Source organism: Babylonia areolata, chromosome 2 (genome assembly GCF_041734735.1).
Source record: "Babylonia areolata isolate BAREFJ2019XMU chromosome 2, ASM4173473v1, whole genome shotgun sequence".
NCBI classification, from domain to species: Eukaryota; Metazoa; Mollusca; class Gastropoda; order Neogastropoda; family Buccinidae; genus Babylonia; species Babylonia areolata.
Genome location: NC_134877.1, coordinates 10,703,061 through 10,729,038, shown reverse-complemented (window position 1 = coordinate 10,729,038; position 25,978 = coordinate 10,703,061). Strand labels below are relative to the sequence as shown.

The window sequence follows — 25,978 nt, the reverse complement described above, 5'->3', positions numbered from 1 at the left end:
TATCTGTCTCCTCGCGTTTTCTTCCACCTGATCCCTTTCTCCCATCTACCACCTTCTGTCTCCCTGTCTCCTCCGCTCATCTCTCTCCCTAATCATCAGAAGTGCGTGATTCTATTGTGACATTCTGTTTTGTTTTTTGATTACTTTTCTACTTCCCTTTTTCACTTTTTTCAGGCTCATAATTTATACTTCCATTTCTTAAAGACACGAGTTACAGTTTTGTTTGTTGATAATAATATTTTTAAAAGAAATGTGAATTTTTGTTGAAATTGTTCTTTTGAAATGGCCCCTTTATTTGTTTCTGAGTCTGGTGAGTTAGGGTTATGATCTCTTCAAGTTGATGGTGTTTCTTTCATTTTAATTTTTTCACCTTTTGTTCTTCCTTCCTTTTTCTTTTCTTCTTCTGCTGTCGTTGTCTTTTAAACCCCTCCTTCCCCTGCCCCTTCCCCTTCCCTCCCCCTCCTCCTTCCCATCCGCCTCCCCCCTCCTCCTTCCCCTCCCACTGCCCCTCCTCCTCCCCATCCCATCCTCCTCCCCCCCCTTCCCTCTGCCTCCCCCTTCCTCCTTTCCTTCCCCTCCCCCTTCTCCTCCCCCCTCCTCCTTCCCCTCCCTCTGCCCCCTTCCCCTCCCCCTCCTCCTTCCCCTCCCCTCCTCCTTTTCCTCCCCCTCCTCCTCCCCCTTCCCCTTCATTGTCTTCTTGTTCTTCTTTCTTCCATTTATTTTTAATGATTTAAAAAAAAAATCATTATTACCATTTTGTTGTTGTGAGAGCATGGTGAAAAGAAGCTTGATGCTTATCCTTTTACCATCAATAAAGCATTCGAGTTCGAGCTCGAGTTTGAGTTCGAACTCTCTCTCTCTCTCTCTCTCTCTCTCTCTCTCTCGGTGTTTTACCTTGTCTGGCTTCCGGCAGGACGTATTTCTCATCAGCAGTGAAATTTCAGACACGTTTCAGTCATAATGACCGTTTTAGGACTACCACCTTCACTGGAGTGTATGCTGAACAACATTCTGGAAGCACATTCTTTGTCATCCTACAAAATCAAGGGAAGGGGCACACACACTGTCGTTGTTCTTCGACTGAATGCTGATTGGGGTCAGCCTGACTGTGCTGTCAATGACACTGTGAATACGGTGCTGTGTGTCGACGTAAATGTCCCTCACAGGTCAACCGAGACAGGAAAAGAGCGGAGGCTCACAGACAGACGAACGCATTGACGGCAAGAAAAAGTGTGAGTTCACCTTCTGGTTTGTTTCTCCCCACACCTCCATGTTTGTTCTACGACATGGAAAATGTGTCAGTGCCTGGTGTCCAGTCTGTACAAAACAGCGCCACTTCCCCTCGCTGTGTGCCTGAGATTGCACGTGAAACAGTCACCGCTGAATACGTCTGTCGTCAACTTGACACAGAGAACGAAGCAGCCCCGTGTTCAGTGACAGTGATCAACGACGGTAACTGCAGTGACAGTGGTTCAGACAGTAAACCAGCACAGAATGGTGAAAAAAACGAAAAGTATGTTTCTTTTTATTTTACAGATAATGTGTCTGGTAGTCCAAAGAATGAAACTGGCTCAGTAAAAGTAAATACAATAGACGATGAAGGTAATCACAACTCGCTAAATGACTCTGACACTCCGCGAAGACATTTTGATGACAGAAAATGAACGCACTGTTTGATCGTTTTGAACGGGATGTAGCCGCCAGATTAAAACTGCCGAGGTCTGTGTCTGGACAGAACGGAAATCTTTGTCGTCAACCCACGTGACGTCACAGGTCTGTCTTTACAGCAGTTAAAATTGTTTTTTGTTGAGTGCCAGTGTATGTGCGATTTAAACTTTTTAATGTTGTAATATTGATTTGGAGAAGTACTCTCCCGCAATTACAAAAAGTATAAATGTAAACCAAGTTTCCGAGACGTGGTAGCCATGTCACGGGGTTATTTTGCTTTGTAAAGAAACATATTTCTGTGCGTTAACGTTTGATCAACGTCCCCGGCCCCATGTGAATGGGCTTGTAGCCTAACACAATAACCATTCATACATTCATTCATTCATCCATTCTCTCTCTCTCTCTCTCTCTCTCTCTCTCTCTCTCTCTCACTGTGTGTGTGTGTGTGTGTGTGTGTGTGAAGAGACAGAGGTTGAAAAGGTTTGGATCAACTGTTACCTAGAGGTGGTTTTTTTTATCCTGGAAGAAAAAAAAAATCAGAACGTATGAAGTCTATTTCTCCATTATTTGATCTTGGCTTGTTCCTCTTGTCGTCTTCTCTTTGTCCTCATTCCTCAGAAGCGTCGGTTGTTCTCCAGGATTGGCACGTCTGGGGCGTCATCCCTGTTAGTCTTGAATGCCTCCCTTTGATTTACTTTGACAGTCTTTCCAATTAACTCAGTCTAGAGACGCACGGCATGTTTGCACGTGAGAGTTTGCCGGCATGACCTGACCATTTCATTTAATCTCTCTCTCTGTTTCTCTTTCTACCCCCTCCATCGTCGCCAGTTCTCTCACCCGTTTCTTCCTTCTCGTTCTTTCTTCCCCATCTTTCTAATATTCTCTTTCTTTCTGCCCTTTCTGTTCCCGCTCCCCTCCCACGTGTCCTCCCTATCTTTCTGTCTCCGAAACTTTGAGACATATATCACTCTGTTAATTGAATTGAACATGACCTTCTAAAACAATCATCCTGCTCCAGACTGTGCCACACCCTCAATCACCCTTTATACCCATCAACGTGCCTGACATATCGATTTCAGCCCAAAGACGAATGGCTGAATGTCAACCTCACTTTTGTCCCTTGTTGCTTGGTTCGGGAGGAAGGATAGGACATGGAGGTACGTACTTACGAGTGTGTGTGTGTGTGTGTGTGTGTGTGGGCGCGCGCGCGCGCAAAAACAAATCACATTCTTCTCCGATTTCTACATCCACAATAAAGCTGAATAAGAATTAAGAATCATTGATATACCAGCACAGATAACAATTCATGACATTACTTTAGCATAACTGACGAATGTCATGCCATTTTGCATCCAGCTGTGTGTACATTGCTTCCATTCTGGTCAACAATGGCATGGTAAGATGCTCTACTTGTTCATCTCTTTCTGCTTTCATTGGCACGACGTGGAAACGTATGACCTTTTCATCCATTTGAGCAGAAAGCCATATCCTGTTTACGGAAATATGTGATATATAGCTGTCCCAGCTTTTTAATAGGAATTTAGTCATAGGAACAGACCGTCAGTTCACTAGGTCAGTAGTTTGAAATTCACTAAAATCTTAGTATGTAGATGCACCATCAAAACGTGTGGCAACACACACACACACACACACACACACACACACACACACAGAGTGTCACTATGGGCGATTCGTCCTTCCTCACTCCCTGTTCTTTTCATTATGTGAACTGGTAAACAAAATATGCAGGCAGCTTGACAAATTTGTCAATGCTTCTAATCATACCTTCATTTTTTGTTTCTCCAGTACAGTTAGTTGTATGTCCCGCGGCCAGTGTGGACAGAACGCGCTAATTAACTTTCTGTCCTGTTAATTTAGGGAGTGGAAGAGGGTAGTCTGGCGGCACCCCTCACAGCATACTGAATTCCCTCCGTGATATACACGAGGTTGTCACCAAGAGCGAGTTCAGCTGAGAGGAAAAACGGCTGTCAGGTGCTTTGTTATAACGATTGTGTTATCTCCAGGAAAGCAGGACAACCATTCATGGCTTGGTCATTGATAGTTGCACCAGAGCAGGAGCAGCTGTTGTTGGTTTTCTTTTTGTTTCCTTTGTTTACTATATATCTGCTTTCTGTCTGTTTTTCTTTGTTTCCAATTCGTTCCGGGGGTGCTGAGTAGCACAGTAGCCGCTGACTGTTATACCAACGTTTTTATTTTCTCTGTTGTTTGCTTCAGATCCCCCCCACCCCCTTAACCCCCTCTCCCCTTTTATGAATAACTATATGAACGCTTTCCAGCAGCATTCCGTCTCTCTCTCTCTCTTTCTCTCTCTCTCTCTATATATATATGTGTGTGTGTGTGTGTGTGTGTGAGTCAATATGTTTTCTTGTCTTCTTCTCTCCGCCCTCTGTCTTTCCCACTCTCTTTTCGGTTTCTCTGTTCTCTGTCCGCCGGCATTTGCATGTGTGTGCGTGAGTGAGTGCGGGCGAACACGCCTGTTGGCGAAATTGCCCTTGTCGAAATTTTTGGTTTCTGCAGCATAATGAGTTTCTATCTCCCTCCGGGAGTGGTGAGACAGACTCGACAATGTTTATAACTCGATGATCTTGGCTGCATGCCTCAGAGACAGGCTCCACTTCTCTATGCTCAAGGCGTGTTCCGAGACATGTGCTACTTGAAAAGTCGTTCCGGAAGGAAAGCACGTGTCACATGCTCATTTCTCGTATTGATAGCAAATAGCTGTGCTATGTCTTGATAGCAAATAGCTGTGCTATGTCTTGATAGCAAATAGCTGTGCTATGTCTGTAATGTGAACAGTGCCACACAGAACAACAACACAGCTAGTATTCCAAACTTTCGCCCATGCGCTAAGTGGTTTGTGTTGGAAACCAACAGACAAATACAAAAGAAGTCTAAAAAATATTATACCCAGTAAACTATATATTTCAAATTCTAGCGGATCTAGGAAGGGTGACTGATAACAATGTTTTATCAAATAGTTATGAAATGCTTTTAAGTTTTGGATACTCAAAAAGATAATGTTGACAGGCGAATCTTTGATTTTCAAAGCGTGCACATTCAATCTGCAAAATGACGAAGTGATATGACTGCCTAGTTTGATTCTTGAATAATCAAGAAAATATAGGATACGTAACTTCCGGCTCTTAAGTCTGAACGATCTTTACATGTCGATATTGACAGATAAAAAAAAAATATACATGGCACAACTGGTGCCAAATTTCAATGATTATTTTTTTTCTTTCTAGGTTTTCAAGCATTGTCTTTCGTTCTGTGCTATAAGTTTTGTGATCAGTCCTGATGGAAGAATAAGGAAAATAAGTGAACACACTTTTATAATCATATCATCAAAGTTAACCTCGAAAGTGAGTCAAATTACTGTTTTTTCTTGCTTGTATTGGCAGATCAGACAGCAGAAACAAAACCACTTTAAAAAATCATTTGATTTGGTGGATTAATACATTTCATGAAGTGAAGAAGCATAGTCTGTTGCGATAAAATGGGACATGGACATATTTTCATCAAGACTACCCAACGTGGATGAACATACACATACAACGCCAAACCAGGCCTATTATGTAAAAAGAATTGTTTCAATGTTTAGTGTTCCAAAATCTGAGTGAAATTTAGCGTTTCATTTCCTTGACTAAATATGGATCTCAAATTGTTCTTTATTATTTTATGTTTGTGTCAAACTCGTTTTATCAGGCTTCATTTAATTGTTGCGTGTTATCTTTTATCGGTCGTTGAGCCGAGGTTGTGGATGTAGCAGGGAGTATGTTTGCTTGGTTTTTAATTTATGCACGTTTAAAACTTATTCTTTTATTAATCAAATTTTAATCTATTCAACACTTAATTTCTGAATAATGTATTCATTCAGTCATTCTTGATCACACCTTAACAAGAGTCTGTGTAAAGTTTCTCTTCTCTTCTTAATCAACACACACACACACACACACACACACACACACACACACACACACACACACACACACACACACATGCAGGCCGCACACAAAGCTTTGCTTCACCCCTACAGCAGAGTAGTGGAGGGAACCTGAACTGTATTGAATGAGCCTTGGTGGATTTGGAGGCCCGGTGGACATTAAAATGAAATTGATACCAATGGAAGTGTTTTTGTCGTCGTTTTGTCCCTGTGTTTGTGTCCACAGCCATTCTCGGATTTTAATTTCTATAAAACTCTTTTGAGTTTGATAAAATTATACTATTTGATATTTCTGAATAGTTTCCTAGACACTGTTTTCTGTTTGTTTGTCGGTCTGTCTGTCTTTTGTAAGCTGTAGGAACGCGCTCAAGCATACGTATTTGTGAGTATGTGTGTGTTTATATGCATTTTCTTTCTGTGTTTAGTTTAACGTCTTTTCACTTTTAAGTGATAACAGACGGGGGAAATGTGGTGTATATATATATATATATATATATGTGTGTGTGTGTGTGTGTGTGTGTGTGTGTGTGTGTGTAAGCATGCGCGTGGGGGTTGGGGAACGGGTTGGAGGCGATGGAAAGATGTGGTTGGATGACTGAGACAGGGAAGGAGTCATAAAAAGTGTCAGAGGGTAAACGGAAGAGCTGCGAAAGATTGGACTGACTGAGAGTAAAGTGTAACTACCCCAAACATTCCTATAACAGAATAAAACATGGTCATTACAATGAAAACATAATCAAAGGTAGATACCATCTGGACTTTGATTGAATCATTCAAAAATTTGTCGAATTAATACATAATTATTCAAATCATCTTCTAAGGACAAAATACGTGTTCAGAGGAAACTGGTCAGTGAGCTGTTTAAAGACGATTTGTCTTGTTCATGGGCACTCGACAATAACGTGATGGATATTTTTAGCATGAACACTGTATGTTTTTGCAATACTTTTTACGTAGGGCATTCAAATGAAAACGATATTTTAACTACTGATTGGTCTTGACTGGAAAACAGATAGATTATTCAAGAAAGCCATGGAATCACTTGCTGTAACTGTCTTTATATTGGCAGTCTGAATCTTTTGGCCTATTTTTAGGTCGATAAAGGAAAACTTTATTTTAATACATCTACATCATTCTTGTAGATCTAATGGTATACTTAGAAGGACTGAGCCTTCACTAGAGGGAAAATAACCTTGGTCTTACTAATATTTACATTCAATCCCCAACGTTCACGGTAGCACCGTCCGTAGAACAGTCAAGGAACGCTGCATACCTTCAGTTGATTCTGTCAGGATCAGTGTGTCACCTGCATAAAGTAACAACAAAAAAAGCAGAAAATATGTATTTTTCGAGATCACACACACTGAATTCACTCGTGTATACATGTGTGGTTGTGTGCCTTCGCGCGAGCAAGCGCGCGTGTTTGTACAAAACCTTAAATCATTCAACATATATCCCTACATCGTCACAAGGCCTAACAGGTGTCCCTGTGAAATATCCCTGTGAAACACAAGCCGTAACAGGTGTGATATCAATGTTCCTGTGAAACACAAGCCGTAACAGGTGTGACATCAATGTCCCTGTGACACACAAGCCGTAACAGGTGTGACATCAATGTCCTTGTGAAACACAAGCCGTAACAGGTGTGACATCAATGTCCCTGTGAAACACAAGCCGTAACAGGTGTGACATCAATGTCCTTGTGAAACACAAGCGTAACAGGTGTGACATCAATGTCCTTGTGACACACAAGCCGTAACAGGTGTGACATCAATGTCCCTGTGACACACAAGCCGTAACAGGTGTGACATCAATGTCCCTGTGACACACAAGCCGTAACAGGTGTGACATCAATGTCCCTGTGACACACAAGCCGTAACAGGTGTGACATCAATGTCCTTGTGAAACACAAGCCGTAACAGGTGTGACATCAATGTCCCTGTGACACACAAGCCGTAACAGGTGTGACATCAATGTCCCTGTGACACACAAGCCGTAACAGGTGTGACATCAATGTCCCTGTGACACACAAGCCGTAACAGGTGTGACATCAATGTCCCTGTGACACACAAGCCGTAACAGGTGTGATATCCCTGTGAAACACAAGCCGTAACAGGTGTGATATCCCTGTGAAGCACAAGCCGTAACAGGTGTGATATCCCTGTGAAACACAAGTCGTAACAGGTGTGACATCAATGTCCCTGTGAAACACAAGCCGTAACAGATGTGACATCAATGTCCCTTTGAAACACAAGCCGTAACAGGTGTGATATCCCTGTGAAATACAAGCCGTAACAGGTGTGATATCCCTGTGAAACACAAGCCGTAACAGGTGTAATATCCCTGTGAAACAACCATGACTTTAACACGTGACCGGCATGACCCAGGCCTCCAATCCACCACTTCAAGTGTAGTTTCCCTTCTTTCTCCGTTGTAACCAGTTTCCCCCTGTGGCTGTGTCGGGAGAGCCAGATATTTTTTCTATCCATAACGTGCTAATTTAGGGAAGGGAGTGGTGGCAGTGGCCTCGGGGACACAAGTCCTCTGCGTTCTGTCCACGTGACCTGCTTGCCCAGGACAGTTCCCGATATGGACAGGTCTGATGGCTCTCACATTCGTTGGAGGTGTGCGATGTTTTTCGTCTGTGGGGTTATTCCTCCTCTTTCTCCCCCCTCACCCCCTCACACCCCCGTTCCCAAATTCCTTAAGAGGTCCGATGATTTCTGTTTATCTATTTTTGAGTTTGCAATGTCCTGTGTTTATTGGTGTTTTTTTTTTTTTTTTTTTTTTTGTGGGGGCGGGGGGGGGGGGGGGGGGGTGTCCTGTTTTGGTTTGTTTCTTTTACTTTGTTGTTTCGATTGTTTATTTGTTGCCGTTGTACTGCTGTTGCAGCTGCTGTTCTCTAGGAGACACACACACACACACACACACACACACACACACACACACACACACACACACACACACACACACACACACACTCACTCTATCTCGTTCTTGCACGCATGTATGCACCCCTCCATCCCCAGTCTCTCTCTCTCTGTCTCTCCGTCAATCCTTTCTTTCTGTCAGCCAGTCAGTCGGTCAGTATATGTCAGTCTGTCTGTCAGTCTGTTTTCTGTCTCTCATCATTCTCTGCATCACCACTCCCAACTGGAATCCATTATACATTTCCCCATCCGCCAGCCCTTCAGAGTACTGATGGCTCATTGGGACCCACCATCACAGTCCTCAACTCTCTTTTTTGAATAGAAACTTTCTCCTCTAACTTGCTTTCTGTCGTTCATCTTCCAGCTTCTTTCTGCAGTTCTCTAACTTTTTTCCCACTTTCTGTGGCTTCTCCCAGTGCCGAGTCCCCGGTGTCAGGGTATCACCGCCACTGATCGCCTAGAACAGCTCTTTCAAGCACACCGTGTTTTTCTTGGTCATCGACTTGGCTCAGAGCCTGTCAGAAAAGCTTGTGTCTGGGGCGAGGAAGAAGGACAAAAAGCACAGCTGGGTGAAGAGGGTTCAGAACTTATCCCAGCAATATTGTTGTCAATCTGAACCTCTTGAAAATCTCGGGCAGGCTCCGACGGAGTCTTCAGTTTGACAGCGGCTATCCATCGCAACCAGCCGAGTTTGATTGATCATGCATTCAGAGTTACCTTCTCTTCTCCTTCCGCTTCGTAGTCCCTCCGCAGAGGGGAAGAAAAAATATATAAAAATATCATAGGATGTATCAGAAATGGTGAGAGAGAAGGGGAGGGAATGAGTGAGAGAGAGAGAGAGAGAGAGAGAGAGAGAGAGGTGGAGACAAACCGGTTTCAGACAGATTAACATGGGGTCACAGAGATCCACAGACAAAAAGCCAAAGGCAGTAAAAACGAACACCTGGCTACTGTTCAAATATTCACGTTTTTTAAATGGTGTGATAATGTTAGCGTATCAGTCTAACGGCTTTCATCCGGCACTGTTTTCAGAGAAGCGTCACAAAAGAACGGAATGCCGCCTCTCGACCACACCGCCGTCCCCTCCCCCACCCTGTACTTCAACACCACTCCGGGTGGATGGGGAGACACCAACCACAGTTGGCAGGGAGGGGGAGACCTCCAGGACTCCCCGCCGGGCCACGTCAGCAAGGACTTCGCCTGGATGTTCCCCCTTCTGGAACAGATGAGGGACGAGCGAACGTTTGATTCCCACACCGAGGCCCTCCTCATCCTCGCCTTCGTTCTCTTCATCACTTTCGGAGCCTTGGGCAACGGGTTGGTGTGTTTCGTGGTGGCCAGGAACCCCCACATGCGCACCCCTCGAAACATTTTCATTATTAACCTGGCCATTTCGGACCTGACGCTGTGCGTGTTCACGCAGCCCCTGAACCTGTACCTGCTGATCAAGTCTCAGTGGGAGCTGGGCAGCTTCATGTGCAAGTTCGTCACCATGTTCCAGGGCACCAACCTCTTCGTGTCCACCATCAGCATCACCGCCATCGCGCTGGACAGGTTTCAGGTACATGGTGTTTGGGCCACTATTTTTTTTTTTTTTTTTGGTGTGTGTGTGTGTGTGTGTGTGTGTGTGTGTGTGTGTGTGTGTTCATATTTCTTTTCGCGTGCTTAGAATTGTTTTTTTTTCCTTCTTCTTCTTTTCAGTTACACATAAATGTATTTTATTATACCTCTGTAAATAAGAGAACAGAGTGACATAAATGCCAACGTCCTGTTGTATACCTTCTCCGAGTATGCAGTTTAAAAGAAAAAAAGGTGATATATTCTTGGATAATTGATTTGAATATGTGGATGATTCATTTGGTTGGAACATTTTGTCTGAGCGAATAAAAGAAGAAGGGACCTATCTAAATTATTGATCAAATAGTATGAGACAAAACCTGCAGTTCCAATTGCCGCAAACGAGAAATAATGTGAACAGGAATGACTGACCATGTCAGGTGTTTCATATCTTTGTTCCGACGGGAACAGGAATGACTGACCATGTCAGATGTTTCATATCTTTGTTCAGACGGGAACAGGAATGACTGACCATGTCAGATGTTTCATATCTTTGTTCAGACGGGAACAGGAATGACTGACCATGTCAGGTGTTTCATATCTTTGTTCAGACGGGAACAGGAATGACTGACCATGTCAGATGTTTCATATCTTTGTTCAGACGGGAACAGGAATGACTGACCATGTCAGGTGTTTCATATCTTTGTTCAGACGGGAACAGGAATGACTGACCATGTCAGGTGTTTCATATCTTTGTTCAGACGGGAACAGGAATGACTGAGCATGTCAGATGTTTCATATCTTTGTTCAGACGGGAACAGGAATGACTGAGCATGTCAGATGTTTCATATCTTTGTTCAGACGGGAACAGGAATGACTGAGCATGTCAGATGTTTCATATCTTTGTTCAGACGGGAACAGGAATGACTGACCATGTCAGATGTTTCATATCTTTTTCACACGTCATTCTTCTCTCTCTTTCTCTGTCTCTCTCTTTCTGATGCTCTCTCCTCTCTGTGTCCATCTCTTTTCATTTTTTTGACTCACTTGTGTAAACAAAGTGAGTCTATGTTTTAACCCGGTGTTTGGTTGTCTCTCTGTGTGTGTGTGTGTGTGTGTGTGTGTGTGTGTGTGTGTGTCTGTGTGTCCGTGGTAAACTTTAACATTGACATTTTCTCTGAAAATACTTTGTCAGTTGACACCAAATTTGGCATAAAAATAGGAAAAATTCAGTTCTTTCCAGTCATCTTGTTTAAAACAATATTGCACCTCTGGGATGGGCACAAAAAAATAAAAAAGAAGCCTAATTATATGCAAACTGCATTTACTGTTATATTTATATTTTTTGTATTCTTTAAACTTGGCACTTTGACCTCCTATTCTGACACAACAACAAGAGGAGTCATTATTATCATTTTTTGTTCAAACAGGAACTTCTTTTGCTAAGCATGGAAGTTTTATTTATTTTGCAAACGTTTTGGTGCAGATAGTAAAAAAGGGAAATACTCTGTAATTAATGCTAGGGGACTTAATTTATCACAAGTGAGTCTTGAAGGCCTTGCCTCTCTTGTTTAAGATTAATTCTTCTTCTTCTTCTTTTGTGTCCAAAGCTTTCTTGCGAAGGCATGACGATAAGAAACTTGCAGCTTATCCTTTTACCCTCAGTAAAATGTTACGAGTTCGAGTTCGAGTTCTCTTCTTTACATTATACTGTGTCTAACTCTTTCCTCATTTCCTTCCATGTCCCACAGTAATTGTCTTTACTCTCCTTTCTCCTCACTCCACGTCTGTCTTGCTTTCCCTCCCTGCTCTCACTGGTCTCTGCACCTCTCATTTCTCCGCGCTGTCCGCACCCCCACCCCCACCCCACCCCCTCCTTATTCCTCCCCCTTCCTCGCCCCTGTCTCTCCCCATCTTCGCTCACATATTCCCGTTTCTTCTCTCTCTCTCTCTCTCTCTCTCTCTCTCTCTCTCTCTCTCTCTCTCGGTGTTTTACCTTGCCTGGCTTCCGGCAGGACGTATTTCTCATCAGCAGTGAAATTTCAGGCACGTTTCAGTCATAATGACCATTTTAGGACTACCATCTTCACTTACCAGTTAAACAATCTCTACAATGCTTCTGGAAATCTCCAACTGAAAGTAAACATGAAAAAAGTAACGTAGTGTTCTTTCATAAGGGAGGATTTTTAGCCGCTCATGATAGATGGTATTATGGTAACCAAAAATGCATGCTGTAAACGCATATAAATAGTTACCTCGGAATTTATTCAGCAACAAAGTTGAGTTTCAAATTTATATGTGATGATTTGGCTTCAAAAGCTAAGAAAGCAATTTTAGGTATTTTGAGCATATTATACAAATTTCAAAATAATTCTGTAAGGTTTTTAACAAAACTATTTGATGCACAGGTACAACCGATTTTACTGCATGGAGCAGAAATATGGGGACTTGAGAAAAAATTACCGATAGAAAAATTACATTTGTTCAGTTTAAAAAGATTTCTCGGTGTAAACTGGCGCACTCCAAATGATACGGATTCTGGGGAGCTGGGAAGATTCCAATTATTTGTTAACTTTTTTTGTGAGATGTGTTTCGTACTGGCTAAAGTTAACTCGTATGAATGATGAAAGGTTACCGTTTAAAGCTTACGAAATGCTATATAGTCTTGACTGTAAAGGTAAATGCACGTGGGCATCGAAAATTTGTTTGTGTTTAAGCCAGTATGGATTTTCGTTTGTCCGAGGAGTGGAAGTGGAAGATAGTTTTTCTTAAATCTTTTAAACAGAGAATTATTGACTGCAGATGGCAGGAATGGAATGATCACATTCAAAACGGAGCCAGATTTTCCTTATACAAGAACGTTTAAAACCTCTGTTACAATGGAGCCATATATTTCAATGGATTTAAATAAATACATTAAACAGGCACTGGCAGAATGTAGATGTGGTGTTTCGGATATTGCTGTACACTCAAACAGATATAAAACTGACGACTCACAAAATCGCTCATGTAATTTGTGTAATTCTACAAGTCAGGATGAAACACATTTCGTTTTGGAGTGCCTAGCTCTTCACGACTTGAGAAAAGAATTGATTCCGCAATCATACTGGAACTTCCCCACAAGAGTCAAGTTCACATCCCTCTTTTCGTCTGCTAATAATCAAACTGGTAAACATTTCGGAATATTTCTGTATAAATCTCTCAAACGGGTTAGAGATGTTACACTAACTATTCATTGTTAATGTATTCATATAGTATTTGCTTTTCTACACATAAAGGGTTGATTGACAACTGCACTTTGTTTACACCCCTTCAGTAGGGGCTATGGCCTATCTGAATAAATCTGATCTGGTCAGGTCGGGTCTGGTCTGGTCTGCTCTCTCTCTGTCCCTCTCTCTCCCCCCTCCGTCCCTCTCTCTCTCCCTCTCTCTCTGCCCCCCCCCCTCTCTCTCAACAATCATCAACTTCAGTGGTGTTCCCCCCTTCCCTTCACTTCATCCCATTCTATCCGCCTCTCCAGTTTTGTCGGTCAACTTTTCACCTCTTCCCACACCGTTCTTGGCAATGTTTGTTGATTATGCTTTGAGAAAGACAGAAAGAATGAACTACATTACAAACTTTCAAACTTTGAAACACACATTTCATTTTTCTTTGAAAGATAAACAGAAAAACTATTTGGGATTTTTTGTGTGACCTAAATGTATGTGCGTACCTCCTTCCTCAAACAGGCTGGCGGCCTTGCAGTACAATATTTCATGCTTCTGAGTCCCACTCCCTCCCCCACGCACTACTCTCCAGACCTTCCAAATGAGCATTTCTCTCTCCCTTTGTTGCTTCAAACCCAGGAACTACACAGGGCCATATCAGGAGTGAACAACGGTGAACTTCGATCATGTAGAATCTGGAGAAAGAAAGATAAAAAATAATAAAAAAAACTCACACAAAACACCTGGAAAAGGATACCAGGCGCAAGTACTGTCATGTCATGTTCATGTGCGATAACTGGACAAACCCCTGGTATTTATCATTCCGTCAAATTTTCGACAGAGGATTAAAACTTAACCTGAACATAGACATGATTATACATAAAAGCATACATAATAACGGGCATACAAAAAATGCCAATGCGTACCTCTCACGTCCAAAGCAAAAATAGAAACAAACAAAAAACACCAAAAAGGACAACAACAACACAAACAAACAAACGGCGTAGCAAGATGCTCAGTTATCCACTCCAGAAAAAAAAAAGATTCAGATCTGTTATCACGTCAGTGCATAAACAAGGCAGAAGATAAGAAAGGAAGAGAAGACAGAAAGGAAAAGGGGAAACAAGTCAGAGAAAAAGAGAGCTACGGAAAAGAGGAGATTTCTAACACAGAATTTCCAGAAGGCGGAGGAGATATTATTTCTGTTAAAAAAATAGATAAATAAATAAAATAATAAAATAAAAAAGCCGCCCCCGGCAATGGCACAGGAGCATCCATGACCCCCCCCCTCACCCCCCCACCCATGTGTGTGTGTGCCTGCAGGTGATCGTGTACCCGACCAAGGACAGCATGAAGAAGGTGGGGGCTGCAGTGGGCCTGCTGAGTGTGTGGGTCATCTCCTTCCTCATGGCCAGCCCCGCCCTGCTCTTCCAGGTGCTGGACGCGCACCCTCCCCTAGAGCACGAGTTCCCCGACTTCTTCCTCTACAACTGCATTGAGGTGGGTGCTGCGCTGGGCGTTGCCTGCTTCTCTCGGTGTCCCTTTGTCTGTCTGTCCGTCTGTCTGTCTGTCAGTCTGTCTGTCTGTCTGTCTGTCTGTCTGTCTGTCTGTCTGTCTGTCTGTCTGTCTCTCTCTTTCTCACTTTCTCTCTCTGTTCTTCCTTTCCAACATTTTTCAGCGATTTGAGTTAATCCGCATTTGTGCAGTTTGAAAGTCAAACTTACTCTAAACAGCTGTAATTTTACCTAGACCTGTAACAATGACAGATATGAAAACTCCTTGGTTAATCAAGGATGGTTTTCGAATAGGTCATCTGAATATAAACCACGCTATAAACAAAATAACTGAAATATCTTCTGTTCTGTGTAATTCAGATAAAAACTTTCACGTGTTTGGTTTTTCAGAAACACATTTATCTGCTCATACTTCAGACAAAGATATTTCAATAGCTGGTTATAACTTGATTCGTAGAGATCCCAGCCATTTCCGGGAGACTGGATTACTGATATACATCCACCGTTCCGTAAGGTTTAAGATAATTGAAAGTCTAGAACAACACAACATAGAAACAATTTGGCTTGAAGTAAAACTGAAAGATTCCAAACCAGTTCTTTTATGTTTTCTGTACAGAAATCCCGCCGAAAATGTGGACTGGTATAATCGTTATATTTCTATGATGGAAAACGTCAATGAAGATTCAAAAGATATCGTACAACTCGGTGATTTCAATATTGATCTATCAAAATCAAATACTCAATGGATACAAATATATGAATCTTTTAACTTGAAGCAGTTAATAAAGACACCAACACGTGTAACTAATTCGTCAAGGACAATAATAGACCATGTGTATGTAACAAACCAAAACACAATCATCGAGACGAGTGTTCCAGTATGTGGCTGTAGTGATCACTTCCCTATTTGCATCACATGGTCCAAGAAAGGAGTGAGAATTCCAAAACTTAACCACAAAATTATCACTTACAGAAACTTCTCGAAATTCGATAGTGACTATTTTCTTCAAGATCTTTTGAACTCACCTCTGAATAATGTGTACGAATTCACCGATCCAGATCAAGCTGTTGAATTCTGGTATACTATTTTCTATAATATCTACAACAAACATGCTCCTCTTCAAACTAAAAGAGTCAAATATCGTATAAAACCCCCATGGCTTACCAAAGAAATTCAAGTAAACATATATCTTAGAGACTATCTGTTGGTAAAAGGATCTCGTGATGACTACAAAAAACAAAGGAATTATGTAACATCTCTCCTGCGAGCAGAGAAAAAGAAATACTTTAGAGAATTAATTGATCAAAAGAAAGATAGCAAATCTATTTGGAAAGCTATTAATCAGCTTACAAATAAAAATACGAATACTTCTTCATATCCCATGAATGATATATCTGCTGATACATTAAATTATCATTTCTCTACCGTCGCACATCAGATAATAAGTAATGATAAATCGAAAGACAATGATTTAGAGATTCTAAAATCATTTTGTAATGAAAAGAATATTGACTCCGAAATGGTAATTACACCTGTTAGTGTCCATGAAGTATTAATTGCTTTAAAACGATTAAAGCAGACAGCAACGCGTGGTATCGATGGATTAGATGGTAAAATTCTTAAATTAGCTGCTCCTATTATAGCTGAAACCCTCACATACATCTACAATCTTTGCATAACCAAAAACATTTTCCCGGTTAGTTTTAAGCAAGCAAAAATAATACCCTTGTACAAATCAGGAAACCCTGATGAACCTTCTAATTACCGCCCTATTTCTATTCTGTCAGTGCTTTCAAAACCATTAGAGCAACATATCTATAAATGTCTTCTATCTCATCTAAACAAATACAGCCTCTTACATCCTAATCAATCCGGATTCAGAGCCAAACATTCTTGTCATACGGTATTGGTGAAACTTACTGAGAGATGGCTTTCTAACATGAACAGGAAAAAATTCACTGGAGTTCTCTGTGTCGATTTTGCTAAAGCATTCGACGTTATTGATCATGAGCTTCTCCTTAAGAAACTTGCAGTATATAATCTATTTTCCGATGCTCTGAAGCTTGTTTCATCATTTCTGTTTAATAGACAACAAGGGGTATACCTAAATAACAATATGTCTACTTTTTTACCAACCGAATTCGGGGTACCACAAGGATCTGTACTTGGTCCTCTATTTTTCTCATTGTACATCAACGACTTACCTTTATTCACAAAATCATCATGCGAACTGTTTGCCGATGACACTACCATCGATACTTGTCACACAGATCCACTTGTAGTATGCAGCAGTTTGCAGGAAAATATCAACATTATTATTCATTGGTCACAGTTGAATCATTTGTCCCTTCATCCGAAAAAAAACTAAATTAATGATGGTTTGTACCAGACAAAAACGTCAAAATTTAACTATCTATATCAACAATGAAAAAATTGAAGAAGTGTCAAATCATAAGCTACTGGGAGTAACTATTGACAATAACTTATCCTGGTCAGCACACATTCAAACCCTTACAAAAAATATAGCTTCTAAAACTTACCAACTTAAAAAGATTAAGAACTTTTTAAACACACATGCTCGAAAGATCTTCTTTTATTCTTATATTCAATCATCCATTGATTATGCTTCTACTCTTTGGGATTTGGCTAGTTACAATATGATTAAATCTTTAGTTAGTGTCTATAAACGCGCCATCAAGCTTGTCTTAAACAAGTCTACTTCACTAACAGATGCTGACTACAAATCTCTCAACATTCTCCAGCTTAAGTCCAAACTGCTGTTCAATAAAGGAATTTTTATGCATAAAATTTTCCACGGAAATGCTACAATATCTATTAGAAATATGTTCACTTTCAACGAGTTTAGGCATTCTCACAAAATCGATCTTCCATTACCAGCAATTACATTATATAAATCAAGTCTCTTGTACTCAGGAAGTTGGTTATGGAACAGACTTCCTCCATATTTAAAACATGAAGCAAACTTTAAAAGATTCAAAACAGTATACCACGAATTTTTGATAAATAGCTCAAATCTTACAACATTTTTTCCTGACATGTACTGATTCAACCCGTGTCAACTACCAAGTTTTCCTATTCTCCATGTGCTTCTCTGTATTGTTTTCAACATAAATCTTTTTTTTTCTTTTTTTTCTTTCAAGCGTATATGCACCGTATATGTAAAATGAACAAATAGAGGAACAATCCCGCCTCTCTCTCTCTCTCTCTCTCTCTCTCTCTCTCTCTCTCGTCGCTCTCCCTGCCTGTCTATTTGTATGTCTGTCTGTATATCTTTGTCTGTCTCTTTCCATCTAGCTGTGTAACTATCTTCTTTCTTCTTCTCGTATTTCCGTGATTTTTCTCTTGCTTTTTCACTTTTCCCTCCTTTTTACTTTTTTCGTTTTGCTGTTGTTTATGTATTTGTTTTCGAGGGCTGGATGAAAAAAAGTATGTATGCTTAATCTATTACCCTCAGAAAATAAAAATTATTCATTCATTCATTCATTCTCTCCCCTCTCTGTCTGTCTGTCTCTGTCTCTCTGACCTCTATTGTCGCAACATATTTGTCTGTGTGGAATCCGGGCTGCTCTCCCCAGGGAGAACGCGTCGTTATAGCGAGAGCGCCACCCTTTTTTTTTCGCCTGCAGGTAGACTTTTCTATAGAATTTTGCCAGGGACAGCCCTTTTGTTGCCGTGGGTTCTTTTACGTGCGCTAAGTGTATATTGCGCATGGGACCTTGGTTTATCATCTCATCCGAATGACTGTCGTCCAACCACCACTGAAGGTCCAGTGTAGAGGGGCGTGGGCGTGGGGGTGGGGGAATACTGGTGACTGTAGGTTTTCACTACTCTAATTTACCTGACAGCTGTTACCCAAGCAACATATTTTTGTTATTGGATTTTCTTTTATGTGTTTATTTTCTGACACCCTGACAAGGGCAATGACCTATAAATGAATAATCATCCATCCATCTCTCTTTGTCTCTCTACCTCTGCTTCTCTCTCTCTCTCACACACACACGCACACACACACACACAAACACACTCACTCACACACACACACACAAACACACACACACACACACACACACACACACACACACACACACACACACACACACACACACACACACAAGAAAAAGGTCACCTCTGGCAAAAATCATCACAGTTAGGAAAGTAAAGTAAAGATAGATGGGAAAGATAACATTTCCATGGCAGTATCCGAGGTCGTTTAGAAATACTAAAAGGGAATCCAAAAGTCTGTGTTGATTGTCTTGTTTTTGATGTTACAATAATTGTTCCTGTCTTTTTTAATGTTGTTTTATATGTTTGGTTCTTTTTTGTTCTTTCGTCCTCTCCCTCTCCCTCCCCCCTCTCCCTTTTTATGTATGTATGTATGTATGTATGTGTGCGCGCACGCACGCACGTGTGTAACACAATTTATATATATATATATATACTTATATCTACTAATTTATTCTTCTTTTATCTACTAATTTATTCTTCTTTTATCTGTTCCATTATTTGTCCCTGCTAAGAACAGGGTGAACAGTGCTTCGTCAAGATACCAGGTAGAGTCAAGGCTTGTGAAAAGCGGCTTATCCATCTGTTATGTCCTGTCAGCTTATGCCAATACTGAGAGCTGTAGGAAAATACATGTGCATGTGCATGTGAATGCATGTACATGTGTGGGTGAATGGTATGGAGGAGGGTTCGTGTGGGTGTGCGTGCGTGAGTGAGTCTGTATGCTTCTGTTTGAGGAAGGGAGAGAAAACACAGAGTGTAGACGTCACGATTTATTCAGACTGGCCTTGGCCCCTTCTGAAGGAGGGGGGTGGGAGAACCGAGGGCATTGATACTACAACCATTATATCTATAAACAGGCAATACTGTTCACTTAAACATTGAATATAGGAGAAATATAATCGATTATAATTTGTGTAACATCTCTTCTTCTTATGATATATCAAAATAGAAATATTGCTAAATGTTTCACAGTTCGGTCATTTGCTGATAAGGGAATGGAAGATAACTTGACTCCTGTGGGGAAGTTCCGATAACCATGACTGTGGAATTAATTATTATCTCAAATCATGAAGAGCTGTAAAAAAGACTTTGTTCTGTGCTTTAACACACACACACACACACACACACACACACACACACACACACACACACACACACACACACACACACACACACAGAGAGAGAGATTCAGATTCAGATGATTTATTCATTTAAGGCCATAGCCCCTTATGAACAGGAGCGATAACAGATTTTGTTAATGTCACTATAACTGTTATCGTCTGCACTACAGCTTTTGCCAAATAGTAATTTAAAGAAATTAAGATAATACCGTCTCTCTAAACTTAAAAGCTCTGTACAGATACCATGCCAGGTTACGCATAATACCATCATCAGGAGATGCCATCAATAAACAGAGTCTAAACAAACATGGATACTCAAAATACTTTTTTGGAATACGTTTTAAACGCAGATGTTTCAGAGCAGGACACTGCAACACAAAATGAACTTCGTCTTCAGTTGATTCCTCGCACAGGGGACACAAAGTTTCTGAATTGCATGCATTTTTATTATAGCAGTACCTGTGCACATTTATTCCAGAAATACCAAGTCTAAATCTTGTTAAGATAAATCGCAGATGTCGGTCCATATTAGATAGAAGATGACTCTTTACTAAATGAGTAGAAGTGTAAGCTCCATACAAATCAAATCTATCACTCAAATGAACATGCTCCTCCCAGTTTTGCCATCTACAATCTATTAAACGCTGACGAAACGTTTTCAAAAACATATTCTCTTCCCCAACTTCTTGAAAAGCCCACACATACCCAAATTCATAAAGACATATTCGCATATTTGATACCCAATTTCTTTTTCCCCTGAGGTCTAAATCGTATAACATATCATAAAATTTACGTGGTAGTCTATCATTGTTCATTTTTAACAATTTCAACCAATAACGGACACAACTTACAGCAGAAATGATATATATGGGACATCTGTTTGTCTCCCCATACACCAAATCATTTGGTGTTTTCATGTCAACTCCCAGAAACTTTTTCAGTCCAAACAAGTGGACAGACTCACAATGTACAATAGCAGTCTTTTCTAAACCCCACAGCTCTGAACCATACTGTACGATTGGTTGTATTTGAGTATAAAAAATTTTAATGAAAATATGTAGAGAATTATTACTCAACAAAAAGAGTTTCTTCATAACTTATAGCAATGCATTCTTCGCTCTGCTAGAAAGATCTCTACAAGCAGCTACAAAGCTCAAACGAGTAGAGAAAATAATTCCAAGATATTTATAAGCCCTAACATCTGGCATGACAATACCATTGTAAATCCACCTTTCCCTTGCTGCCAAGTAACCCCCCTTTCTAAAAACAACAATATTACTTTTATCTAGATCAACATTTAACTGCAACTTAGAAGCTGAATTTTTTTTTTAGTTATTTAACTGTGACTGTAAGCCAACAACTGTCTCTGAAAGTAATACAATATCATCAACAAGTAATAGTATAAACAGTTCTATAAAATCAATTGTAAATCTGGCACATGTCTTCCCTGGTCTATCACTTCCAAAGCTGGTTCATTTAAAAATAAAGAGAATAGAATAGGACTACATACATCCCCCTGTTTTACTCCCCTTGGAGAGAGAGGGAGAGAGAGAGAGAGAGGATGAGGTGGGGTGGGTTTGGGTGGGGTGAGGAAGACAGAGAAGAGAGAGAGAGAGAGATGGGGTGGGGTGGGGTTGGGTGGGGTGAGAAAGACAGAGAAGAGAGAGAGAGAGAGATGGGGTGGGGTGGGGTTGGGTGGGGTGAGGAAGACAGAGAAGAGAGAGAGAGGATGAGGCGGGGGGACCGAGAGAAGAAAAAAGAGAGAGACAAAGACAGAGGGTGAGCGGTGAGGCACAGCTAATGGTGAAGCTCCCACGGCGTGTCGCCGCCTTCAGGGCCAGGGTAATCAGACGGCAGGGCTCTCCGTGAACACAGGGCCCGGTGCAGGCCTGCTGAGGACAGGGCCGACAGCCAATTTAGGGCTGCTCCACACGGCTCGCCGCTTACTGTCAATGCCCCACCGCCATCCGCTCCCAGCCCAGTGACGCTCCCAGAATGAGATCTCGCATCTTTGCCAATATGGCGGACGGCCACTGGCGATGGCTCGTCTGTTTCAATTACGGTACTTTGAAGGGGGTGGGGCTTTGGGGGAGGGGGAGGGGGATGGGGTGAGTTAGACGGAGTCTGTTACTGCTTTGGTTGGCACCCAGGGCTGTGTCTGGATCTAGTATCACAAAAACGCTTGTTGTGCAATTATGTTTGCTGGTGGAATAGTGCAGTCTGCTCTCTAGCTGGGATATTTCCTGCAATACCGATAGAATGAAATACAAATCAGCGATGACAAGGGATGTGTTTGTTCAGTTGTTATGAGTAGGAACTAATGGGAAATGAAGTTGCGGGTCATCAATTTTCTGTGTAACAATGATACTAGAAACAAATAGTTGGTTCTAATGTAAAAACGTTCTTATAGTTTTTCACCCCATGCTCCATTCAGATTATATAATCCTGCATTCTCATTTCCAGTGGCTCCACATACCACAGTAAACACCCAGCACAGGACAGGCTTTTTTTTATATATATATAGTAACTGATCCAAAGAATCTATAGAAGACTAGACGTATCATATGTTCACCAATGATAAAACAGCAGTGACTTTCACTCCCAAAAAGACAAAGACATTCATCTCCAAGCCACTGCTAGTTAGTGCTTCATATCAGCTTGCTGAGAAAAAGGAAATAAAGGGTACAACAGTACAGACCCAAGAATTTCCACGAAGATGGGTAGCGCTAAACTGATGCAGTTAAATGCCCTGTCTAGTTTAGAAACGAAAAGTCCATTAATTTTATGTGTATGAGGTAGTACACTCAGTCTGAATCTTAATGATACTGATGCGATCACCTCTGATTCTTATATCGCAGAGTGGGTACAAAAACAATTCATTAAAGAGAAAGAGACACAGACACGAGAGAGAGAGAGAGAGAGAGAGAGAGAGAGAGAGAGAGAGAGAGAGAGCAGATGAGTGAAGAGAGAGAGAGGGAGGGAGAGAGAGAGAGAGCAGATGAGGAGTGAAGAGAAAGCGAGGGAGAGAGAGAGAGAGAGAGAGAGAGAGAGAGAGAGAGAGAATTATCCCAGAATATTTTTTCCATTGAGTATATTCACCCCCACGCTCATTTTGTTATAAAATTTCTTTACGCGGCCTTGGTGTGCTGGCAGGATGAAGACATGAAAGTGGAGAAGCGGGCCTACACAGTGGCGCAGATGGTGGTGCAGTACATCCTCCCCTTCATCATCCTCACTGTCGCGCATCTCCGAATCTGCAACAAGCTGAGGTACCGTATGGTCAACCAGCAGCAGCAGCCCGCGCAGCCCAGGACCCGATCAGAGCGGAAGTCCTCCCACCAGCCCCGCAACAGCCAGCAGGAACGCCGCAGTCGCCGGAAGCGGAAGACGAATCTGCTGCTGGCCTCGATAGCGATGGTGTTCGCTCTCAGCTGGCTTCCGCTCAACATCTTTAATCTTCTCTCGGAATTCCACGGAGAGCTCTTTCTCACTGGTGGGTTCAACGGAACTTCGGACACCGGTAAGTGCAACGTGGGTGAAGAGTGAGGGTGGGGGGATGGATGGTTTTGTCGCGCGCAGTGGCTAGGGAAATGGAGCAATGTGTTTGTGCCACGACAGTTTTCTTTCGTTATTCTATCGGAAGTACGTCTTCAACCTCCGATTTCTTCCAAGTTGTTTTTCTTTCTATTATCATCGCATAAAGACAGAAAGCATTCATTGAATTCTATAATAGTGCCGTACAATACAGACAGTAATCATTACTTTATTCTGTAACATACTGATTCCTATCTTCTATCCTTATAACTGATTACTTTTACCATAAACAACATAACTGAGGAGGAAAATCGGCAGGCAAAAATCTTTTGTCGTTTTGAAAATGACTGTGAGCATTGCTTACGAAAGTGAGTATAGTGCGGAAAGAGGGTTTGGAGAGCATACATACTAACCTTTACAATGAAAGCAGCTAGGGCCATTGAAGTTTCTGAAGAAGAGAAGACCGTTTTTTATGCCTGGCATGAAAGACACATTTCCTTTCCTGCTGTTGTGCAGTCAGTACAGACAGCAACGGCAGTGGAAGTGGCGAAGGGGAGACCTCTGTGGACATCAGCCTAGCCTATGCCATCTGCCACCTGTTGGTGCTCTGCTCGGCCTGTGTCAACCCCGTGGTGTACGGCTGGTTCAACGACAACTTCAAGTCGGAGTTCCTCAAGGTCATCTGCTGTCCCTGCTGCCGACGGCTGCGGGAAGCTGTGCAGAAGCTGTTGTGCTGCATGCGGAGCAGGCCGGGCGTGCCGTCCATCACCCTGACCAAGGCCAGCAACGGCAGCGGGGTCCTCATGTCTGGAGGCGGCGAGGAGGAGGTGGGGGTCCGGGAGAAACTGACCAGCTGCCGCAACGAAGAGGACTTCAGCACCAACGTGAATTTCATTACCGTCGTTCAGCCTGTATCGTGACGTTGGGGTGTGGATGGACTGGTGCTTCTACTGGTGTGAGACAGATGGCCGACAGGGTCATGAAGCCACACCCCCAGGCTGCCTCTATGCCTGTTCTGGAAGTTGTGTTTGTGTCAGATGGACAGGTACTAGGTGTCAACTGTGTCTTCTGGACACTGATTATACAACAGATGCAACAGATCGAATGAATATAATACATGGACAGATTGTTTCTGCCACAAAGGCACACAAAGTATCCTTGTTTCTGCCACAAAGGCACACAGAGTATTAGTCTGTTTGATGACGTGAACCTGTGTCAGTCAACAGACGGCGTGCTGAGTGATATCGTGTTATAGATAATAGAAGAGCTGTCGGCGAGACAGTTGAGCTCGAGATCGACAGATTTTGGCTGAGTAAAATGCATCAAAGAGTTTGCCATATTCACTACATACACGTGGATGCAATGAACTACAATCATTTTATAACGGTAGCAAAACCTCTTTGGCTCTTGTATTCACTTCCACTGCTGTCCTGTTCGGTCGGCATTTTCGTAGAACTGTCATAGATTGAATAATTTCACAAATATTCCATCTACCTTCTCTCCGACGTGTTTATGTTTATGCTGCTGCACTATCACATGCAGGTACGTTTGAATGACTGACATTTTCTGAGACACCTGCGTCTGGAGGCTGAGATAAATCCTGTATCATGTTGCTGCTGCTGATGGACAGGTATCCCACTTAGCATCAAAATATCATGGACAGCTGGAGCATGTTCTCACCACTTTTGTGTTTGTAGTCTCCATGATCATAAGGATTATCATCACCATGCCATCTGTATCAACCATCATACAGTTCTTGTTTACTTGTTTATTTGTTTTTTACTTGCCTGAAGTGGTGGAATATATTTTCTTCCAAACAACCGTCGCGTATAAACAAGAAACATTAAGCGATTTTGCATTCAGTCATCATTGGTACCCCGCTTGAACTGAGAAATAATTCCTATGTGTCTGTTGCCAAACACTCTTTTCTGGTGGCAAAAATCTAACATGGATCTGAGATCTATTTCATTCACTATAGTTCTTCAAAAAAAAAAAAAAGAAAAAAAAAGAAAGAAAGAAAAGACTCGTTTTATATAATTATCTAAAAATTAAAAAAAGAAAAAAGCTGTAGCCTTATAACTGGAAAACTGACATAACAACGTGGTACATTACTGTAGCTTTCCCTCAGTTTTAACAGCTGACGTCGTTGCCTGCTTTACATTCAGGATTAATGACGTATCACCGTGTGATTAGGTTTTCCAAACATTTTTGTTTTTATTCACTTAATGTTATTTTAAAGCATGAAGATTCACAAGGTATGGAAATTGGAATTGTTTTTATGTGAAGAAAATCGCATACAGTATCTTATCGCAGTGTGATGCCTCTTCATAAACTACTACATCCCTAGATTTCAATCGGACGTGTTGTTTAAACTATGTATACCTTACTACATCATACTATTGTGTTGGTATGCATTCTGCTGAGGAATCATGTTTTGACGTCTTGTTATATAAAAGT

At 41.6% G+C, this 25,978-nt stretch overlaps 1 protein-coding gene across 1 annotated transcript; it reads left to right on the top strand.

Annotated features, from left to right (window-relative positions):
• Window positions 1–1,286: 1,286 nt before the first annotated feature.
• LOC143296128 (putative neuropeptide Y receptor 11) lies at window positions 1,287–24,441 on the top strand. Its single transcript, XM_076607914.1, has 8 exons — window positions 1,287–1,513; window positions 7,316–7,354; window positions 7,817–7,849; window positions 8,979–8,999; window positions 9,595–10,123; window positions 14,649–14,825; window positions 23,141–23,480; window positions 24,074–24,441. Exons 1-8 carry the CDS (start codon window positions 1,287–1,289, stop codon window positions 24,439–24,441), a joined length of 1,734 nt encoding a protein of 577 aa, XP_076464029.1.
• Window positions 24,442–25,978: the final 1,537 nt, after the last annotated feature.